General features: G+C 43.9%; 1 protein-coding gene across 4 annotated transcripts in view; it reads left to right on the forward strand.

Moving 5' to 3' along the window:
- Positions 1–22,780, forward strand: part of si:ch211-186j3.6 (neural-cadherin) — a 210,820-nt gene that overhangs the window by 111,740 nt on the left and 76,300 nt on the right. For all 4 annotated transcript variants that reach the window (XM_010891396.3, XM_034295225.1, XM_020054417.2 and 1 more), the window contains 9 exons: positions 29–201; positions 979–1,146; positions 8,564–8,813; positions 10,265–10,392; positions 13,732–13,918; positions 17,255–17,398; positions 19,152–19,435; positions 20,482–22,096; positions 22,620–22,713. In XM_010891396.3, the coding sequence (XP_010889698.2) occupies positions 29–201; positions 979–1,146; positions 8,564–8,813; positions 10,265–10,392; positions 13,732–13,918; positions 17,255–17,398; positions 19,152–19,435; positions 20,482–22,096; positions 22,620–22,713 (3,043 nt within the window). The remainder of the gene's footprint in view (positions 1–28; positions 202–978; positions 1,147–8,563; positions 8,814–10,264; positions 10,393–13,731; positions 13,919–17,254; positions 17,399–19,151; positions 19,436–20,481; positions 22,097–22,619; positions 22,714–22,780) is intronic.

Here is a 22,780-nt window from a genome sequence, read left to right on the forward strand (position 1 = left end):
CATTATCTTGTGCTATATTCCCCCGCAGACTTCCTCCGGGAAGACACAATGATTGGCACCAGTTTCCTGCGTGTGGCAGCCCACGACGATGACCACAGCACCAATGCGGCCATCACCTACTCCATGTCCAAAGAACAGCCGGAGTACCTCCGGGTCAACCCCCTGACGGGCTGGGTCTATGTCAACCAACCCATTTCACAGGTCAGAAACGCTGATCGCAACACCCCGAGCCTGACCCTTCAAAGCACCGGGTTTACACAGTCACCCTGTTTAACATGTCAGAAGCCCAGTATTCAGCGGCTATAACCCAAATTACTCCTGAGTCTGTAGTTCGTTTATTATGACTATAGAGGGCAAATAGGTTACTGCTACTTTTGCTGAGTCAAGCGAGACTCAAATTTGACTCATGACTCCCTCTTCAGTGAGAGCCGAGGGAGTACGTTAGACATATCCATAGCATTCATAAGCCAGTGTCAATCTCACAAGTAGATTTTGGAGAGCTACGATTATCCCCTTTTGTGTCCTCCATCGCTGGCTGGCCTGAAAAACGTCCCTCCTCGGGGGACAATGCTTTACCACACAGTAGAAAATGGGAAGCCTGGCATAGAGAGTAGGTGTTAGCAGGATATGATAAGTGCTCCCGGGAAACGTGTTGCTATGGCTACAGAGGTCCTCTTTCGGCAGGACGTCGTCGGTGGCGATGTTACCAGCCGCCGGTGATGAGTCTCATTTGCATGTGCTCATTACCTCCAATGTTCTACCAGCGTCTGTTAGCTCGAGCCGCAGACGGACAGCATGTGTCCCGGCCTGGTTGTACTCCCTGGTGCTGTCACCCCTGTTACCGGCGTCTCGCCTCAGTCGAAGCCACCCAGTCGCCAGGAGGGTTTATCTGTCATTAGGTCCGCCTCTCCTCAACCCCCATGTCCCGACACCGCTCCTTTCAGTCAGACCCTGTGTTGTTGTTGCCTCCCACCACAGAGGTCCTCCATCACTCGGAGGATCGTTGCCACGGACGGGGGCAACCGGAGCAGTTCGGTGGAGCTGTCCGTCTCCATCACCAACGTGAAGAACCAGCCGCCGCAGTGGGAGAACGACAGCTACGAAGTGGTTATCCCGGAGAACACCGTCCGGGACACTCCCATAGTGGTAGGATGTGACACGTCGGCCGAATCCCGAAGGGAGCCTTATTCTCTGTGTGGCACACTAAACTACAGCTCTTTGGGCTAAAGCAGTGCACCAAATACTGTCCCATTTAGTATGCCGACTGACTGTAAGGATGGGGTAGAATAGATTGTGATCATGCTTGATGTTTTCTGGAGATGAGATATATGTTCTGAAAAAGGTCAAAGGTCATAGCTGTTACCTCAGGACAGTGTTGGACGTTAAACGTCGGGGTCCGGTGTAACTCAGTCAGTTGAGCACGGTGCCTGCAGCGCCAATATTATGGCCTTGATTCCTGCAGACCGGGGCCAGTATTGAAAAACAATATGCATTTCCTACTGTAAGTTACTCTGAGTAAGAGCATGTGCTGAAATGTGAATGAAATATAAATGAGGATGAGCATGGGTACATAACACATGAGAGGTATTATGCGGTTCTCTGCACATGGTTTAGGGAAAGTTGAATTTAGGGGAGGGTAGAACGTAATGACAACATTAGAATAGGTGCATACGTTGAACTTGAAAGGGCACTGTTGAACTTGAAAGAGGTATTTGGAGCTGTGAACCAGCAAGAACACAGTGTTTTCCCAGGGCTTCAAAGCAAATGAAAGCTTAATGGTGTAGACTTGTTTGATCAAACATTAAAGGGGCAACATGTAAGATGAAGCCACCTTTTGGAAAGAAGGCGAATTGCGACAACTCTGCAGTGTATACAAACAACCCCCTAAACCCCTGTGGGATCGAGTGAAAACCACTCGTGTTTTAATATTTTCCCGGAAATAAAACGTAGACCTCTGATTCAGATACACGCCTCTTATCATTTTCCTATCCAAATGGAGCCGCTCTAGTCAACCAAGAGTGAGATCATCTCAGTGAAATAGAGTGAAAAAGATAATTCACTGCATTTTTATGACATTTTAAAATTCTAACTATATTTTGGGAATAACAAAATAAACTGTAACGTTGCCTGCCTTAAGTATTGCTCTCAACGTCTTAATTGGCAGTTCCCAAATAATAACCGATCTATTCTATGGTGAGTTTTGGTGAAGGCAGACCTTACACAGCCTATACCAGTGTAGAATAGCCTACTCTGCCAGCTTTCATCTCATTGGGCCACCAGGAAGTGACAGAACTTTATGAACTGATGTTTGAGTTCAATGACTTATATCTATTGATATCAATCAATCAATCAATCAAAATTTATTTATAAAGCGCTTTTTACAACAGCAGTTGTCACAAAGTGCTTTACAGAGACACCCGGCCTTAAACCCCAAGGAGCAAACAACAGTAGTGTTGAATTTCAGTGGCTAGGAAAAACTCCCTAAGAAGGTCGAATTTTAGGAAGAAACCTAGAGAGGACCCAGGCTCAGAGGGGTGACCTGTCCTCTTCTGGCTGTGCCGGGTGAAATATTAAGAGTCCAATTGGAATAATAAATACATTTCTCTTGGCTAAATCCAGAGTCTATTTGATTTTAGACTAGGTCAGAAGTATGACCAGGTGGACAAGGACAGGAACAGCAACGGTCCCCCCAAACCAGGTAATCCGCAGGTGTGGACCAGGACCTCATCTCCTTCTAAAATTTAAAATTGGAGGAAACTGAGAAAAGTTAGTAGTACATCCCTCATGTCCCCCAGCACAATAATATAGCAGCGTAACACCTTGGAAACTGAGACGGGGGGGTCCGGTGACACTGTGGCCCTACCCAGGGGGAGGCCCCGGACAGGGCCCAACAGGCAGGAAATCAATCCAACCACATTGCCAGGCATCAACCAAAGGGAGACCCACCAACCGCAACCCCCCTGAATGAGGGCTGAGTATTGCTAGCAGCGTACAGCCCAAATGCACAAGTGCGCAATAGAGAGTCAACAACAAGCCAGTGACTCTTCCCCCGAAGGGCATTGGAGGGAGGGCATCCCAGTGGCGACGAGAGCCCACCTGGCAAGACAGCAAGGGTGGACAGTATCAAGCCTACTGGTCACCTTCACGCCCCCGGGCCAGGCTACACCTAATTATAAACCGTGCTGTAGAGATGAGTTTTTAGTAGACACTTGAAAGTTTGCACTGAGTTTGCATTTCTAACCTTAATTGGCAGATCATTCCACAGGAGTGGAGCTCTATGAGAAAAGGCCCTGCCGCCAACTGTTTGTTTAGAAATTCTAGGTACAATTAAAAGGCCTGCATCTTGCGATCTAAGGTTACGTGTAGTTATGTATGGCTGGATCATTTCAGCAAGGTAAGTAGGAGCAAGTCCATGTATTGATTTATAGGTTAACAATAAAACCTTAAAATCAGCCCTAACCCTAACAGGCAGCCAGTGTAAGGATGTCATACTGAAATAACTAACTTGTTGTCCACCTCTACATCTTGGGTAATAAGAGGTATCTTGGGTAATAAGAGGGGCCTAGTTCAGCCGGCCCGCAATAGAACATGTTGCCACCTTGACATTCAAACCCAGGACGCTCACGTGAAAGGCGGTGTCGTTAACCACTCCACCACAGAACTGTACATTTGCTGGGTGTCAGTATAGCCTCTTTTCTCTATCCTGAACAAATCCTCTTTCGCGTCTGGCTGTTTTAATTGGCCATTCGTGAATTACAATGATACAGTTAAACTGACTTACGTTTCTTACTAAGTTTACCTCCACCACAAATAGCGGCTATGTATTGCGTTTGCCACTGGCCGTTTTAACAGCGTATTAGCCAGTAATAAGCTTTACCGGAATCTACTAACTTACTAGAATAGTCATAAGAATTGAGCAATTACTAGAGAGTCTGCCAGAGCTATTTCATTTCATGGCATAAATAGAAATAATGAATAAATGTCATTGCTCTCAATAGATTCGAATATAGTCTTCATGAGATGCACTGTCTTTAACCACTACGCCACAGTATTACACGTTTCAGCAGTCGTTAGACTCCATTGAGGATTGTGTTAAACTGACTAACGTTTCTTATTAAGTTTACCTCCCCCAAAAATTGTGTCTATGAACTGTATTGCTTTTGCCACTGGCCGTTTTAACAGCTTGTTAGCCAGTAATAGTCTTACTAGTATCTACTAACTTCCTAGGAATAATCATAAGAATTGAGCAATTTCTAGCGAGACTGAAGATGAGCTATTCCATGCCAGAAACAGTTGCAATATAACCATATAAAGTTTCAGGTTTCAGTTTTAGCCAGCAAAGTTTTCGTCAATATGGAATCATTTGCTTCGCTTCGACTGCAAGGAGATACGAACTCGGGACATATAGTTCACAAGTCTGCTTCTCTAACCACTACGCAATTTAACAATGGGTAGTCAATAAGTCCTTCACTCAGTCAGTAAGAGACATTCGCTTGAATAGAGGGTAGTTTTGTCCTTGGTTATTATTCCTAGTATTGGTCTTAGTGTGGTAGCAGTGGTGTTTCATTCTGAGCAGTTGATAAGATAAACTCTATGCAAGTTTTTACCCAGGCTAGCTATAGCAAGTGTGCTTGGATACCTGGCCAGTTGCATGGGTGTGTGGGCATTACTTTCATGTACTTGGTGGACCTGTGAGCGCTGGTCTGATTGCTGCATCTATTGTTTTTCTTTTGTGAGATATTGTTTAGTTTTCAGTGTTTGGTGTCCTCTTCCTAGACTCTGTCAAGTAGAGCACTGTCCTCGCCTGAACCTGAGATCACGAGAAGTACAGAAAAGTTAGAAACAAAATCTCAAAGTAATCAAAGTATACTTATTGTTGACCACATACTCGTTTAGAGTTTTTTCAGTGCTATTTCAAATACATGAAAATGAAGATGCTCTTGATAAAACCTACTAAATTGCTTTCAGGTAAACCATCCTGGTTATGCAGCAGACTTGGATTCTGTTTTCATTTATTGACCTGATTGTTTTCTGATAATTCAAAAACCTTGACGTGGCACAAAAGGTCAGGTACTCTTATCATTTTTACCCAGTACCACCAGAGGCCTGGCCACTCCTCAGAGGATATTTCCTCTCTAGGTTTCTTCCTAATTTTGCACCCTACTAGGGAACTTTTCTTAACCCCTGTGCATTAACTCTTGTTGCTATCTCTTTGAGGTTTCAAGCTGGGTATCTGTAAAAGCACTTCGTAACAATTGATGTAAAAAATTTTTTTTAAATACATTTGATTGATTGGTTGATCCATCAACATGGGTAACACCAAAGATCTGTCAGAAGAAATGAGACAGATGGGTGTCAAGTATAGGATAGATAAAAGCATAAACTGTTGAAAATATCATTAAGCACAGTCACAGCAATGATGAAAAGTTTTCAGAAGTCTGTAATAGTTGCAAGTAGTTGCACGTATTGTGCATATTGCCCTCACTTTTGGTGAAGCAAAGAGGAATCCAAGGATGACAGTTTGAGAACTGCACAGTCTAGTGGAATCATAGTGTAATAAAGTCTCAAAATCAACTGCCCCCTCCATGACACAAAAGAAGCCCTTACTGAGCCCAATCCACAAATTGCACCAGAACCTTGGCAGGTGTTATTGGAACTACTGTACAAATAGTGTGTTTTGTTCAAATTTGATAAACATTTAAAGTTTTGGCCATGCATTGGCATGTTTTGTGACCCAAGGGGACTGAATAGCACCTGATAAAAATAATCATTGGGGCTGTTTTGCCACTATTGGTCCCAGGGATCTTGTTAAGGTTGATGGCGTAATGTACTAAGTACTGGGATATTTTATCCTAGAACCTGTTTGCCTCTGCTAGGAGACAAACACATTAAAATCAACACAGAAATGGTCCACAATATCAGTGTTTTCAATGGCAATCTCAGTCTGCTGATTTAAATCCGACTGTAAACCTGTTGTCGGAATTGAAGATGGCTGTCCACATGTGCAAACCTAAGACTATCAAGGACCTTGAAATGTGCTGCATAGAGAAGTTGTCCATGATCCATGTCTGACTTTACAGAGAGGCTCAGTTAATCACTCCTGGGAATGCTTTACAAACAAGAAACCAGGCAAGCCTAGTTCAGCCGGCCCGCAGAAGAAATTGTAAGTCTTAGTATAACGTAACTACTGTATTTTGTAGCCAGCAAACTGTCGCAATATAACAGTAAACTGTTTTATTTCAGGCTTACTATAATGTAGTTACTGGAGGTTTTAGCCAGCGAAGTTTTCGTCTATACAGAATAATTCATAATGTGTACTTTGCTTTGCCTGCGAGGAGATACGAATCTATAGTTCGCAGGTCCGCTTGTATAACCACTACGCTATTTAACAAGGGGTACGCAGTCAGTCACTCACTCACTCAGTTAGAGACATTTGCTCTTCTTGGCTGGCTCTGCTTACGCGGTCCGGCAAACATTTATTTAGATATTTTTTTTTAACCTATTTTATGGTATACTAATCTACTATTTACTTTTGCGTTTTCATTTGCTAAATTTCATGAAGGATGCCAATAATTCTTCAGTTGACTGTGTATCAAAGAATACACATTATAGAAGTTGAGGTTTAATGAGGTTTTCTAAAAAAAGAACTGACCATTTTCTGATATTAGGAAGTCTAACAATCAGACACCTTCCACTATTTTCAGGAAAATAAGAAAAGAGGTGAGCAGAATGATTAAAGAGGTCTTGCTAAGATAACTGTAGTAAATAAGAACAATCCCCGAAAACCTTGTCTGTCTCTCGAACACCTGGGCTATAGCAAAAATTAAGACAAAAACTAAGAGAAGTAACATCAGTCTGAGCATAGATGGGGAGATTGTGTCTGACAGGACCAAGGTGGCAGACAGCTTCAACACTTGTTTTTTTCCATCACTGGCTAAGGAGCTGGTGGAAAAGCTGGCTGATCACCTTGGGCTGAATGGTCAGGGGCAGAACTATTACTCACAGCAAGGAGTGCTAGCTGACTCATTTAGCTTCATAGAAGTTTCTCAAAGCTGGTAACTAAGAGGTTAACTGAGCTAAACTCTTCTAAAGCCACTGGTATGGACAATGTGCCTGCCAGGTTTGTAAGATATGCCGCTGAACATATTCCACTATACATTACACATATCATTAATATCTCTTTCAAGCAAGGGGGGTGTCCAAATGAATTAAAACTTGCTTGGGTTATACCATTTCACAAGATAGGCGGTAAGGTTGACCGAAGTAATTATTGTCAGTTCTGGGGATCTGTTCTGGGAGTTTTGTCCAAAGAATATGAACTATGAACAAAATGACAAATACATAAAAAACAATGGCATAATGCATGATTTGCATCATACAGAAAATAATACCGTCTGACAATATTGTCAATACAGCCACATTCAAAACACTTGCAGCGCGTCAGTGCTCCCGCACAATGACTTTGCTTGCACCTCATGGTTTAGTAGCTCCACAAAAATGGTTGTGAACAAACTTGAAAAGCCACCGAATAAAATGGTAAGGGTTATACTGATTCTCAGCCCACGTTCTTGGCTGGAGGATGTTCTTGGCTGGAGGATGTCAGTAGTATGAGGCTTAAAGAGGTTCCCTGCTCTTACTAGGCTGTGCTGTCAACACACCAGAACAGCAGATGACACTAGGTGGTTTTAGAATGTCATTAAAACCAATGTGCAGTAATGTGTATAATGACATACTGTACTGGTGTATGGACACCCAGTTATTATGGTCTCTGGCAAACGATAAATTTGATAAATCCCTCAGGGCTCAGTTTCCCTGCCAGCCCTCCCGTCCTCCCTCTCTTTGGTGCTTGTTTCGTCCTGGGAAAGCCCTACGTCTTCCAGCCACCCCTTGCAACCCCCAAACTCCCCAACCCCTGTCCTGAACACTGTCTGGACTCATCCTCTCGCTGTCTCTATTTTAAGCCGACCGAATCATAAGTTCTTTGTACCCAGCTCTGGCCAATCATGAGCCCTGGATTATTCATGGGCATTAACTTTTCAATTTTTTTTCCTAGTAACGCATAGAAAATTAATTTGCAGAATTTCCTCAGGATCTTTTATAAGCTATTAAAAAATGCAGATAAATACTTTGCTGAAAGAAAGCGGCAGAGCGCGGGAGAGGGAAATGAACGGTGAGAGAGAAATAGTGTGTGAAGTTTTCCTTTGGAGTTCTAAGTGATCTGCAAGATAAATGTTTATTTTACTGTTATGTGAAGATGTAATAGGCCCCAGTAGGTTGTAATTGATCTGTAGAACTGTTTGTTTTGCAGGAAGCCTTGCCGGAAGCAGAATAAAAATACATGCAGTCACACGCTAGGATTGACAATTAGGTCAGGATTCAATGAAAGCAGTTATGAGCATCACACGTTTAAAGGAAGATAACCATTGAAAAGACATATTCGGCATTTGCCGAACATGGTCATATCTGCAAACGTGGCCTTTACAAGCTGCAACACCTTTTTTTTGGTTTTGGATACAAGCAAGGCTCTAGGGTTCTCAGTTTCCCCTGTTTTTCTGATCCCCAGACTATCAAGGCCACCTCTCCCCTCGGGGACCCTAGAGTGACCTATAACCTAGAAGATGGGATGGTGCCAGAAACCAACATGCCTGTCCGCTTCTACCTGACCCCTAACCGCGAGGACGGCTCCGCTTCCATCCTAGTGGCTGAGCCTCTTGACTATGAGACCACCAAGAATTTTATACTCAGGGTCCGGGCTCAGAACGTGGCGGCAGTCCCCCTGGCAGCCTTTACCACTGTGTATCTTAATATAACAGGTAAGATATAACACATCGATGGGGTCATTTAACTGGTAATTTTAAAACCAAACCAAAATGGCATTTTCTTCCACCCCAGTCAACAGAAAACTGATGGGGTATCACCACAATCTCTCCATCTCTTTTCTCCTACAGACACCCATCTCTGTCTCACTCTCTCCCTCTCTCTAGTCCTAACTCTACCACTCTTTCAGCCTCCCTCCCTCACTCTCTTTGTCTCTTTGTCTGTCTCCTCCAAACTAAACTATAATTTGGCTCCTCATTATCGCTCACCCCAGAAATCATGACCAATTTAGTGTGCTTCAACCTTTTTATTAAAATCCAGTTGATTTTCAACTTACTGACCCAAACCAACTGCGGTTCAGCCCACCTCTGACCCCCCACCCCAGAATAGCTTTTCTACCCAGCATAAGCCCCTCTTATCGTCCTTCATTATCACCACCCCAACCAACCCATCTTTCCTTCTATCATTCATGAGAGTTGGTCTTAAATCGGAGAGAAAGCATTAATATGGCCGAACCCTCCTCACTCCTCCCCCTGCTCCTCTCCCATATCAGTCTTAATAAGTGAGCCAGCCTTCAGTCGTCTCTAGAGGATGAAGTGAGGCGGGGAGGGTTGTTGAGGAGGACAGGAGACGGGGGAGGGAAGGAATGTAATGGATTTAGGACCCATGTTTAATTCATACATTAAGACATTTGCTGTTTCAAAAAAAAGTACAACATGGTTCAGTTTGAGAATGAATTCTGAATGCATTTTAGCCATTACGGTTTTTGGACTTACTATTCTGAAATGTCCTCTTCTGAAGAAAATTAATTTCACTGAGGTTCTTGGTAATGTTCCTGTGGTAGCTAGTTTTATTTTTAGGTATTCAGTACCTTCAATGCTAACAGTGTTGCAAAGAAGGTAATATGCTCACCGTTACACATCAGTGAACCAATTAGCTTTTTCCTATTAATTCACTTTGATTAAGCATGTTCACTTTGATTAAACAGAATTAAATCAAAGTGAACATCAATAAGAAAATGTGAATTGATTCACGGTTTGTCGTTAAAATTCCTTCTTAGATTAATTACTCCTGTTATTCACACAATGCGTTTCATTGACTTTAATACACAACTCCGTCTAACAAGTTGTTTGTGTTAATTCTCTGTCAAAGCAGAGAAATAAGTTACATTACAAAATCCAACTTGAATAGTGAAAAAGAGAGAGCGAGAGTTCTCAAGTGTCACACAAGGTATTTGAATTCATTTGACAAGGTATTTTGAAGGTCTCCATTCGCCTCTGTCAACAAATGTTTGGCAAAAGAGACTAAAAGGGATGTAGTAGAAGCCCCATTCACCTTATTTTATTGCCAGCTACTTGAATCACTCCATTCCTTATAATATCCTTTCAGTGAGAACGTACTAAGCCAAATGACAAAGGATAATGCCTGTGTTTTTTTTCTCCGCTAGATGTTAATGATAACGTCCCCTTCTTCACCTCGTCCATCTACGAGGCATCGGTCACGGAGGGTGCGGCGGTAGGGACGTTCGTCACGCAGGTGTCGTCCAACGACCTGGACCTGGGGCTCAATGGAAAGGTGAGGGAACACTTCAGCATGGTGGGTGACTACAAACACCCACCCGATGTCAGCACTCCTACTCAGAAACACTTTGTGAATACAGGCGCCTGAATCTTTGCGTTTTCTTTGGAAAAAAATTAAATAACTTGAAACCACTCAAGAGTAAACCCATAGAAGTAATTTCTCTTTCATTTCACCATAGAGTATTATAGTGTGTCTAAGGTAGATGAAAAAACCTATCTGTATTCCACAGTGCAGTGTGAGTGCTCCTCTGAAGGACTGCTTCCTATAGCCTGACCATAGAATCGAAACGTCTGTTGGGCTCTCTGAGCTTAGAGCAACGCTATGTTGGAAAAATGCATGATTGAGTACTTTAGACTTAAGTTCCCTCAAGGTCACAGGTGCTTGAAGGCTCACTGTAAACATGCAGACAGGTACGCTTTTGTGCGTGCGCTCACATGTGCACTCATACTCATACTTTATGCTGGTTATCTCCTGCATCTTTTCTATAAATCTTTCTTAAGCTCAGCATATATAAAGTATTGAGGCACCTACTCATTGTAGAATAATAGTGAAGACATTAAAACTATGGAATAACACCTATGGAATCATGTAGTAACCACTTTTTTTTTTTAACAAATATATTTCTATTTTAAATTCTTCAAAGTACGCACCGTTTGCCTTGATGACAGCTTTGTTCACTCTTGGTGTTTTTTCAAGCTGCTTCATGTCACCTGGAATGCATTTCCAACTGTCTTGAAGGAACTCCAAATATGCTAAGCACTTGTTGGCTTCTTTTCCTTCATTCTGCCGTCCAACTCAACCCAAACCAACTCAATTGGGTTCAGGTCAGGTGCTTGTGGAGGCCTGGTTTTTCTGATGCAGCACCATCAGTCTACTTCTTGGTCAAAATAGCCCTTTCACACCCTGGATGTGTTTTGAGTCATTGTCCTGTTGCAAAACTAACCTCCTAAGTGCAAACCAAATGGGATGAAATATTACTGGAGAATGCTGTGGTAGTCATGCTGGTTGAGTGTGCCTTGAATTGTAAATAAATCACAGACTGTTTCACCAGCAAAGCACCCCCACACCATCACACCTCCTACTCCATGCTTCCACGTCAGTTTCTCTCAAATTTTTACTCTTCAGACCAAAGGAGAGATTTTCACTTTTCCAATGTCAATTTCTCGTGTTTCTTGGCCCAAGCCAGTCTCTCTTTATTGGTGTCCATCAATAGTAGTTTATTTGCAGCAATTTGACTGTAATGTCCTGATTTACAGTCTCCTCTGCACAGTGGATGTTGTATTGTGTCTCTTTCTTGAACTTCGTGGAGCATTTATTTGGGCTGCAATCTGAGTTGCAGATTATTTAAGATTTTTGAGGCTGGTAACTAACAAACCTATCATCTGCAGCCGAGGTAACTCTGGGTCTTCTTTTCCTTTTGTGGTCCTCCTTTTGAGCCAGTTTCATCATAGTTCTTGGAATGTTCTGGATTGAATGACATTCATGTCTTTAAGTAATGATGGAATATCATTTATTTTTGCTTATTTGAGCTGCCATAATATTGACTACTACAGGACAGAAATAATGTCTTCTGTATCTCAACACTTACTTGTCACAACACAACTGATTGTCTCAAAGGAAAGAAATCACATAAATGTACTTTTTTTGAAAAAATACAATTATGAAATTATGAAATGTATTTTGATATGTTTAAAACTATTCTTGATTGCTACATACATTTATTATTTCATAGTTTAGATGTCTTCACCATTATTCTACAATGTGGAAAATAGTCAAAATATAGAAATACTTTTCAATTAGTAGGTTTGTCCAAACTTAGTACAAACTGAATTGTACTGTATATATACACTGAAGAGCCAGAAAAACTGGTACACCTGTCTAATACTTGTCTAGGCCTCCCACGAGAGCACAGGACTGCAGAAATGCGATAGGGCATGGACTCCACAAGCTTGCCGATGTATTCTGTAGGCAATGAACACCATACTTCTTGCAGAGCGGTCCACAATTCTGTTGTATTCTGAGGTGTAGGATGTCTGTGTCCCACCGTACATTGCATGGCCTCCCAGATGTGTTCGATAACGTTGAGATCTGGTGACTTAGGTGGGAATGGCTAGACCCCAAACTCAGATGAGTGTTCCTCTAACCATCATTTGGAAATCCAAACTTCTCCTCTACCTCCGAAATGCTGTAACCCATTTCACGAGCTCCAACAGTTAAACCGCGTTGAAAATCGTTTAAATAGTGATAACTTGCAGAGACAGCTCTAGATGCTTCTGCAGATGTCTATGGCTTTATATAGGCATGGGCAAACACAACCAATGACGTGCATGGGTGGCATTGCTGTGTATTTTGTAGGGGCTCGTCTGTATCAGTTTTTCTGGCACTTCAGTCTATATCACACTGAAAAACGCTTTCCCACGCATACACACACTGTACAAGTAGTCCACTCATAAATTTACTCCCAGTATGAAGCTTTCGGCACAAAGGGGATGCCTCAAATGTACTCAGTTCTTTGCAGGCACCTCGGCTGCTTAGTTGCTTGCACTGGCCTCTGCGGGCTGAATCACATAGGTACCATGCAGTTCAGTTCCACATTTAGATAATGACTGTCATTTGTGGGTGTGAATATTAAATATAATTATTTTTCACGCTTGTTTGAAACTTTTTGTTGTTTTTTTACCCATAAATTGACCCCGTTAAGCTTTTTACTACGGCATTACATTTAATTCATCCTTTTATTTTTGCGCTGTCCCCGTGGGTTTTGATTAATTTTCCAAGACATGCCATTTCAATCCTCTCACTCAGTGAATTTTGCTGAATAACTGCTACCTGTGGCTTTTGAAGGCCATTCGTAGCTGGTCAGATGGAGCTTTTATTCTGTTTGAATATTGAAATAAGGTTAATTATATAATAGAGTTTTTGCTCCTGCTTAAAATCAAGTTACATTGCTTTGTTTCATTGATATAGAAATAAATTGTCACGGAGGTTCACATGCAGTTGGTTTGAATGAGGTCTCTCGGCTCGAGTAGTTAATTAAAGTTTGGTTAAATAAGTAGATGTGTGCACTCATCCACACCATTAAAGAGACAAATGAATCATACGCAGTTTAGACCTGGCTCTGCTGATTAAATATTATGCGTATTTCCCGTCCCCTGCCGTGGGTATATTCCTACTGTTTTTCTGTCTTCCTTCTCTCATGTCAATCTTATTTCTTGTTTTAACAAATGTTCCTCTCTTACAACCTTGCCTCTGTGCCTCCTCTTGATCTTCATCACTAATTCTGTTCTTTGGCCTCCTGCTCTCTCTCCTTCTCTCTCTCTGTGTTGACCTCAGATCTCCTACTCTCTGCTGAACGACCGCAGTGGGGACTACCAGTACTTCCGGATTGACCCTGAGATGGGCTCCATCTACACAGAGGCAGTGTTTGACCGTGAATCCAAAGGATCCTACCTGTTGGAGGTCAAGTCTGTGGATGGCTGGGAATCAGCCCGGCCAGGGAAACACGGGCAACCTAACTCAGGTAAGGCCAGCAGACGGTCAACTCTACCATCCTGAAGGATGAATAAGATGAAAACAATTGATTTAGCTACATTTATTTAAACAGGAAAGATATTACCAAAACTTTTTTTCCCTCACTTACAACATGTGAATAATATACTTGATGAAACAACATGTTTCTGTATAAGTACAATGTTGATTGAATGTCAAAAGTTAATGAACAATATAATATAAATATAAATATAGGACCAACAAAAAAAACACATCACAAGCAATTTCTTTTCAAGCAACACATGCAAATTAAATTATTTTAAGGATGCAAGGAATTCAAGCCAAAGCTCATAGAAAGGCAGTGTCTTATGGTTTAAGTGTAGAAGCTGCTGCTTCCCTATAGATTATATCCCCATATTTCAAAACAGACATAAAATATTATTTCCTGTAGGAATCCAATATTTTTTTGGTGTTTCTTCACTACAAACATTTGTTTTGAAATACTAAACTAAGGAACTCATTTAATTTGTGATCTGTCCGGAGTATTAATTTAAGTATTTATTTTTGTTGCATTAAGCTCTAATTTAGCTTACAATTTAAAAGAAATTTCTGCTATACTTGGAACTCAGACTAAGTAGGCAACCGCTTGATTCAAAGAAGGTCCAGTGGAATTACAGAGCTCCCAAAATGTATCACTGCAGTGCCCTCCTCAAGTGGGGTGAGATTTGAACCCTTCAGTCACAATAGCCTGACTTCTATCACAAATATTGTCCTGGAACCATGTGCCCTTACTGAAATCTGCTTGCAAATTAAAAAGGAGTGATTGATTGTGTCAAAGGCTTTACACAGGTCTATAAACAAAGCAGAACACATCAGCTTATCATGCGGAGCTCTGGCAGTGTCATTGAACTAGTGTGTTTGCGGCCACACTGCTGAACCCCCGTCAGAAGACATGCTTATGTATGCATTATGTAATGGGATTGGCGACAGAAAATGTTCAGGTCAGGTGTTTAGGACCCTGATGGGCGTTTTATTAAAGAAAAGAGAAGTGTTAGGAGAGGAGGTAGAAATCAACAGTAAATAAGCCTCTGTGCGGCAGAGGAGGCATCGTCTCTGTGGCGGCCTCCTGGGGTTATTTTGAAAGGAATGGGATCTGGCGGCCAACGTCTATAGTGGCCTCTCAATCCCCTGGCTGTCTTTCCCCTCTCGGGTTCCATCTTGCTGGGGCTTAACAGAGCAGAGGGCTGCATGGCTTGGGGACACCCATTCTCTGCCCCCTGCTTCTGAGGCTTCCTATTCTCCAGCTCAAAATACTTCTCCTAACACCTCTTTGTTGTCTTTGAGCTCTTTTCCGACTATTCACCCAAGCTGCTCTCCAGGAGCCTCTCTCTAAAACAATCTTTGTCAGAAGGGCGTGGCTGTGTATATTAATTTGCTTGACAAAATCATTTAAAGTGGTGTTTCTCTAGCATAAGCTGCCTCCAACGTGGTTTTTAATCATTTGGCAGTCCATCCAACCGCAGAGCATGTGTAACCACACCAGGCAGCCAGGGACCTTCACATCCATCTTCGGGATCCTCTCAGACCAACCAGTCTGATGAAACTGTGGTTTTGCACAACAGACTAAGAACTGCCAGGATCCGTTTTAGGGTAGCTCGTCTGCATGCCCATTGTCAAGATCAACATGTTGACCCGACTGCAGTTCGTTTTCCTACCAATTTCTGTGGTTAAATGCAAATCTTAATGGCCTCAGGCACGCTGGAGGAGTTTGCTCTTCGCAGATGAATCAATTTGACCAGGTATTATCTCAGTTATATCTTTCAAATTGTTCTATTGTGTTTCCATTTTTGTTCTGTGTAGAAATTGGCCCATAATTGTCAAAGCTATCAAAGTCTTGGCGTGATTGACCATGAGCAGCTTTGCATACTTTAGGAACCTTTCCATAGATTAGAGGAATGTATGCAGGATGAATATACAAGCGGGCCTTCAAATTGCGATGACTCACGAATGCACGGTGTTCATTGTTGGAATGCATTTGAAAACATTTGAAATGCCCTCTGTTTCCCGACAGGTCTCAGTGATTCAGTAGGAGAGGTTTGGATGGCTGTCATAAATGTCATTTATGATAGAGCCTCAACTCTTCACTGTAGTGGGAAGAGAGATCCTCTTTTCCTCTCTTGCCATCGGATATGCTTATCTCTCCACAGAGAAGCCTGGCACTCCCATTGATAAACAACAGGTTGTTATTGAGAATATATTTTTCATATGTATCATGGATTATTAAAAGTGTCTCTCATTGGATTAGCTGATAATGACATGTCTGACAGCGTAAACACCACTCATATATTTAAGAGGTCAAGGAGTGAAAAAAAAAATGCTCTGTATGATTTTGCAGTGGTATGAATGTTACATGAGGTACGTGGACAACTGGAGACTTGGAGCTTTAGACTTATGGACACGGCTCCCTGAACAGCGCTTTGTTACTTCTACAATGAGTCTTTATAGACCTTCAACCCCCCCCCCCCCCCCACAGCCTTTCTGATACCTCATGCTGACATTTATTGTGATTTGTGGGGATGTCGCACATGTAAACCCACCCTAGCTCTCAAGCTTCTTGTCTCTTCCTCTCTCTTACTCATTAAAAGAGTATACTGACTGGAATCGGAGCCCAGGAGTAAGGTATCGCTGCAAAGTACAAGAATGACAGCACAAGGAGAGAACAGTATTGAGGTGGGGTTGTAAAGACAACCTTGACGCATCATCAGTGTTCGGTGCTCAAGTGAGATCTGTCACAGGATTGACGCTGCGCGCTCTTCGCCAGAGGTGGCAAGGTGGTGACACGTCAACACCAGACGATGGCTGCACGACACCTGCACACCAATGCGTCGTCCTCCTCCTCTTGTCTCCCCCCTTAAACCCGGAAAAGACAGGAATAGTTGGAGTCGTGGCTTGTATGTCGGAGTTAAACTGTAAGCTAGCTCTGCAACCAGCTTAAATAATTGATCTTATCTTGACGAGTATATTGCAAATTATGTTCCTTTTGATACTCATATCAAAGGCAGCATATTATATTGGGACAGCCCCCCCACACCGACACACACTAACACACACACTCACAACCAAACTTGCCCCAAGGGGCTATTTTCACATTCTGGCTATGGATTGCTTCAGAAGGAAAGAAGTCAGTGAGTGAGTTGGAGAGATGTGAGGAGTGAATGAGGGTGATGATGGGAGGATGCAGGAAGAAATGGAAGGATGAAGAAGAGTGAGAGAGAGAGAGCGGGGAGGATATGTTCAGGTTGACAGAATAAGAGCAGGCCTGGTGTTTAATCTCTCACTCTGTGCTCTCGGTCTCTCTCTCCTTCAGACACAGCGTACGTGAGGGTTTTCATCAGCGATGTGAACGATAACAAGCCTGTCTTCGCTCAGACGGCGTATGAAGTCGACGTGGATGAGGACGCTGACGTGGGCTTCGCCGTCCTCACTGTCAGTGCTAATGACGAGGATGAAGGTACGCGATGTAGTGGGAGAAAAAAAAACACTTCGTTATCACTCTCGCTCCTTCAAGGTCCCGCAAATGCTTCACGAGGATGAGCACGAGGACGAGCACGAGGACGAGCATGAGGACAAGCACGAGGGCTCGTATCTCCACATAGGTCGTGAAACTCGAAGTTACCACAGATCGGTTGAAGTGCCCTCTTTTTTTATAAAGTATTTTTCAAATTGATTTCATGTCATTGATTGTGGGTGAGTCATAAGGTCCTTAAAGATACTGTAGGTGTACAGAATATAAATCTTTTTAAATATATAAATTACAAATTTCCTCATGTGATGTTCTCATGGCTTAGCAAGGACAGTCTTAACCTCCCCATTGCCTGAATAACTCTGTACAGGTCCCTACTGTACACCTCTTTTTCCCTCTCTCTTTCCTCTCTCTTCTCTTCTTTCTCTATAAATGTTGCTCTCTGCTTTTCTCTCTGTACGTCTCTACCTTTCTATGTTTCTCTCTCCCGCTCTTTCATGCAGCCAGCCCAATACCAACTGACATCCTGTGGGCTCTGTGCAAACCCCTCTCCTATCCGTCTCATCCAAGACTAAAACACTAATGTTTATTCACACTCGCCCTCGTTCAGCCCGAGTCTTTGCTCACAACACCCGCTGCTGCGATTAATCCATTTTGAAGCAGATGATCTCCTTGGGTTCTGCGGCAGCTAGCTAGCATGGCGAGGTCTCTTTATCAGTCCTCTTGGAAAAGGGACGGGGAGGAGGGTGTGTGGGGGTGGGGGGGCTAGCTTTGTGTTATCAGACATTTATCATGTCGGAGCGCGGAGGCCCGTGGAGCGTCCACCACCTCTGTGTGACGAATGGGCCCAGCATCACAGCCGGCTCCATCTCTGCCATCTCTACACACAGCGCTACGCGCGAGGGGACAGTCTCCGGACCACTTTGGGTAATAAAGAACCCATGAGGGGCCGGCTACGGTGATAGTCCGACAACCCCCGAACAGATTATCACCAACCGGGGAGTCAGGGAACCAGGGACTCGCAGAAAGAGGGAGAAGAGAGTGGGTGAGATAGAGACAGAGAGAGGTCTTTGTCCTCACAGATAAGAGTTCCTGGAAGTGAAAGAAGATCATTTCTTTCCAATGCACTAGTGTCAGCAGAACAGTTCATAGCCAAAGAAAGTGGAGAGCCTTTTTCAACGCGTACACATGGGAATAGGCTTTCTGTTGTGTTTGTTTATTCGTTTTGTTTATTTACACGGCGCTGCTCTCTTCGTGCACCCGCGTGTCTCCTCTGGGATTTGAACTCAGCAGTTTGAAGGGGGAAAGGAAGCTCAGATGAAAAGCCGTCTCTTTACATTTTATTCTAATGTTTCATTAGCACTGCCAACAAAACAAAATACTCTGAATTAGGATTTTCTCAGCTAGGGTCCTCACTTTCATGTTGCAAATAATATATAAATATGTTCTGTCTTTGGAGATTTCTCTTGACTTCTCTTAACTTGTAATGTATTGGATTTGATTGAGATTCCAATGGGTCCTATTAATTTTTAGATTTAGGACTTAATTGCTATTTATCTGATGTACTTAATTGCAATTGCTTTGTGAAGCAAGATACAAAGAAACCTGCTGAAACGTTCAGCAGATGAGTAGCCTGGAAGTCATTTCATGAAAATGTTATTGATAATTCAGAGTTTTCTCTGTTAATGGTGTATCATTCCACTTACTACGCATATCTCAGTTACCACATTATTCTGCTCAGGTGCCAATGCTAAGCTCCGGTACCAGATCACATCTGGCAACACAGGCGGAGTGTTTGATGTGGAACCGGAGGTGGGCACCATCTTCATTGCCCAGCCTCTGGACTACGAGCAGAACAAGAGGTATAAGCTGTTGGTGCTGGCGTCCGATGGGAAGTGGGAAGACTACACGGATGTGACGGTCAACGTGGTCAACAAGAACGACGAGGCGCCGGTATTCACGGAGAACGAGTATTACGGCTCTGTAACGGAAGAGCTGGATGGATCGCCCGTGTTTGTGCTCCAGGTAGGCTAACCGCGGAAAATTTTGGTTGACCTGCAGATGCAAATGAGTTAAAACTTAAACAGAGTGGTCACTCTTACAATTGCTATCATATTCACAGATAGAGCTGATGGAGGATGGATTTAAATTGTATACTTTTAAACTGTTTCCATTAGATGTTAGCCAAGTTGGGCGAAATGCAAGCTTGCATGTTGGTTTCTGATGAGACCACAGCTGATGTGCTTCTCATAAGTACAGTACATAAATCATTTACACACATTGATGTAACCCAAAATAGCTGGTGTGAAAGTAACACCCGGAGACAACGCTAAACAGTGCTTGTGTATTCGTAGATAATAAGGAAGGATGAGATGAAATACAGTTAGCTCTGTAAGACGTCTAATGTCTATGCCTCCACATATCATAACATTTACCCTTTAGCGGTCGGAAATCTCATGAGAGCATTTTGTCATCAACCCAAGCATCCTACCAACTGTGTCTGTCAACATAGATAGACTGAGGCTTGAATGTGTATCTGACATTTCTTCTCTAAGTTAGTATTTTAATGTGTTTCCCTCAGTATCTCTGTCGGTCTGAATGTGAATCACTGTGGATCAGTTTATCACGAGGTTGTAAAAACTCTACTATCGAAGCCATTATGTCCTCTGATTGAATTGCAGTAAATGACATCATGCTGTTTCTTCAGAAAGGACGTCTGGTACTAGCTGGAAAGCCAGAACAGTTTTTCCCCTCACCACTAATAACTAATTGGTTCACAGTACCTGCACTCTGCAAATCTCATGGTACACTGGAACACATTGATCTGCCTGGGGATTGGTAGGTGCTGAGGTGAGGAGAGTTAAAGTTGTCCACGTAGTCAGTTATCCAGAGTTCATCGGCGTGCAGTGCAGGTAGGTGTAAAGCTAGCACTCCGACTAACCCAATGGAGGACTCAAGTCAGCAAGCTTCAATAATTAAACGGCGCTGAACTCCATAAAGAAAAAGTAGCGCGCCCGAGTGCAGCTTCGGGTTGTAGAAAAAAAATATCCACATTCCCTTTGATGTTGTAGGTAACCGCTACCGACCCAGATAAGGATGCCGACCAGGAGGCACTGAGGTACTCCCTCCACGGCCAGGGAGCTGAGAGCGAGTTCATTATTGATGAAGTGACTGGCAAGATCTATGCTCAGAGGACATTGAACCGGGAAGAGCGGGCAGTGTGGAGATTCGTGGTCCTGGCCACTGATGAAGGCGGTGAAGGCCTGACCGGATTCACCGACGTCATCATCAATGTGTGGGACATCAACGACAACGCGCCCGTCTTTGTCTGCGCGCCCGATTGTCGCGGCGATGTTCCGGAGAACTCCACCCCTGGCACATCCGTCATGGAGATGACAGCCGCTGACCTGGATGACTCAGCCGTGGGCCAGAACGCTGTGCTCTCGTACAGGATTGTGGGTAATACAGGCTCAGGTAGCGGTGGTGAGGACATGTTCAACATAAACCCGTCCTCGGGCACCATCTCAGTGGCGATGAGCGGTCTGGATCGGGAGCAGGCGGAAACTTACCTTCTGGTGGTGGAGGCCAGGGATGGGGGTGGCATGACAGGCACAGGCACCGCCACCATCCGGGTGACTGATGTTAATGACCACGCACCAAGGTTCACCGACCGCTCCTGTATGGCAAGGGTCCCTGAGAGCAGCGAGCCCAACGCCGTTGTCCTTGATCTGTCGGCTGAGGACAAAGACACCGGGGAAAATGCCCAGCTCACTTTCAGCGTGGTGGCCGGTGACCCGGAACAGAAGTTTTACGTGGTGAGCCACCGGCAGGAGCAGCGTGGCACCCTGAGGCTGAGGAAGAGACTGGACTATGAGAGGCCCAGCGAGCAGCGCTTCAACCTCACCCTGAAGGTGGAGGACCTGGACTTCTCCAGCCTCATCCACTGTGTGGTTGAAGTAGAGGACTGCAATGACCACGCGCCTGTCTTCATCTCGCATGTCCAGTCACCGGCGCCCCTACCCGAAGACGTGCCTGTGGGCAGCAGTGTTGCCAGGCTGTCAGCCAGCGACTCGGACTCTGGCCAAAACAAAGAGGTGACCTATAGTATCCTCCAGGAGTCAGACCCTCTGGGACAGTTTTCCATTGACCAATCTGGCCTGGTCACTGTGGCCAGCCCTCTGGACAGAGAGACGGCAGCGCAGCATCATCTGGTCATCCTGGCGACAGACCACGGCTCTCCGGCTTTGACGGGCAGCACCACCATTCAGTTGGCACTTCTGGACATAAACGACAACGGGCCGGAGTTTGAGGCGGCCTACACCCCAGTCGTGTGGGAGAATGTTGCCGGCCCCCAGCTGGTACGAGTCAACCAGACGTCTATGCTGCTAAACGCCATTGACAGAGATTCGGCAGAAAACAGAGGCCCATTCCACTTCAGTCTGCCACTCGAGTTGCGCCACAGCAACGACTTTTACCTGCAAGACAATGGAAACGGTACAGCCACCGTCACGGCTTTAAGGGCTTTCGACCGGGAGAGGCAGAAAGAGTTCCCCCTGCCAATCATCATGAGTGACAGTGGCCATCCACCCAAGACTGTCACCAACACCCTGACTATCACCATAGGAGATGAGAACGACCACGCCCATCAACCGGGACAGAAGGAGATGTTCATCAACAGTCACAGAGGTGAGATCACTCGTGCGACCAGTACACTATAGAGCGTAGTCGATGATAACACTGCGCTGAAAGTAAAACAACACAAAGCAATATAACTGTGTGAATGAGCAAATCAGTTAAATCTCAGCTCATACATTTCCAGGCCATAAGTTTTGGCTTCTACCCTGGATTTATGAAAAGAAACAACATCTGTTTTGTTATTCTGGTGTCTTTTGTTGGAGGCACTAGGAGTGAAGCATTAGGTTATAACTGAGTCTCTTTTCTCCTCTTTAGGTTTGCTATCTGTTCTAGGGTTAGACAAAATAAGAAAAATTCAGCATGTTCACCTTGTTGAAGTGAAAAGATTGCTGAGATAGTGTGGACAGTTTCTTTCAGACATATATTCCTTGTTACCTTGGAGTTATTATGATGGCTTTCATCTCTAAAAGCATTCCTATGTAGCATGGTGTTCTCAGAACTGTTTTGACTACCCCTGCATGACATTCGCGTACACACACACACACTTGAGAAAATCAATCTTCCTTGCTGACAGGGAGGATGCCGACGACAGTCCTGGGGAAGGTCTACGCACCAGATCCAGATGACTGGGACAACAAGACTTTTGCCTTTGAGGGACATGTGCCCAAGTAAGACTTATTCTCTATCTCTTTTCCATCTTTGTTATTCGTCTTTTGCTCTCTATTCCCTTTCAAT

This window comes from Esox lucius, chromosome 2, assembly GCF_011004845.1.
Source record: "Esox lucius isolate fEsoLuc1 chromosome 2, fEsoLuc1.pri, whole genome shotgun sequence".
NCBI classification, from domain to species: domain Eukaryota; kingdom Metazoa; phylum Chordata; class Actinopteri; order Esociformes; family Esocidae; genus Esox; species Esox lucius.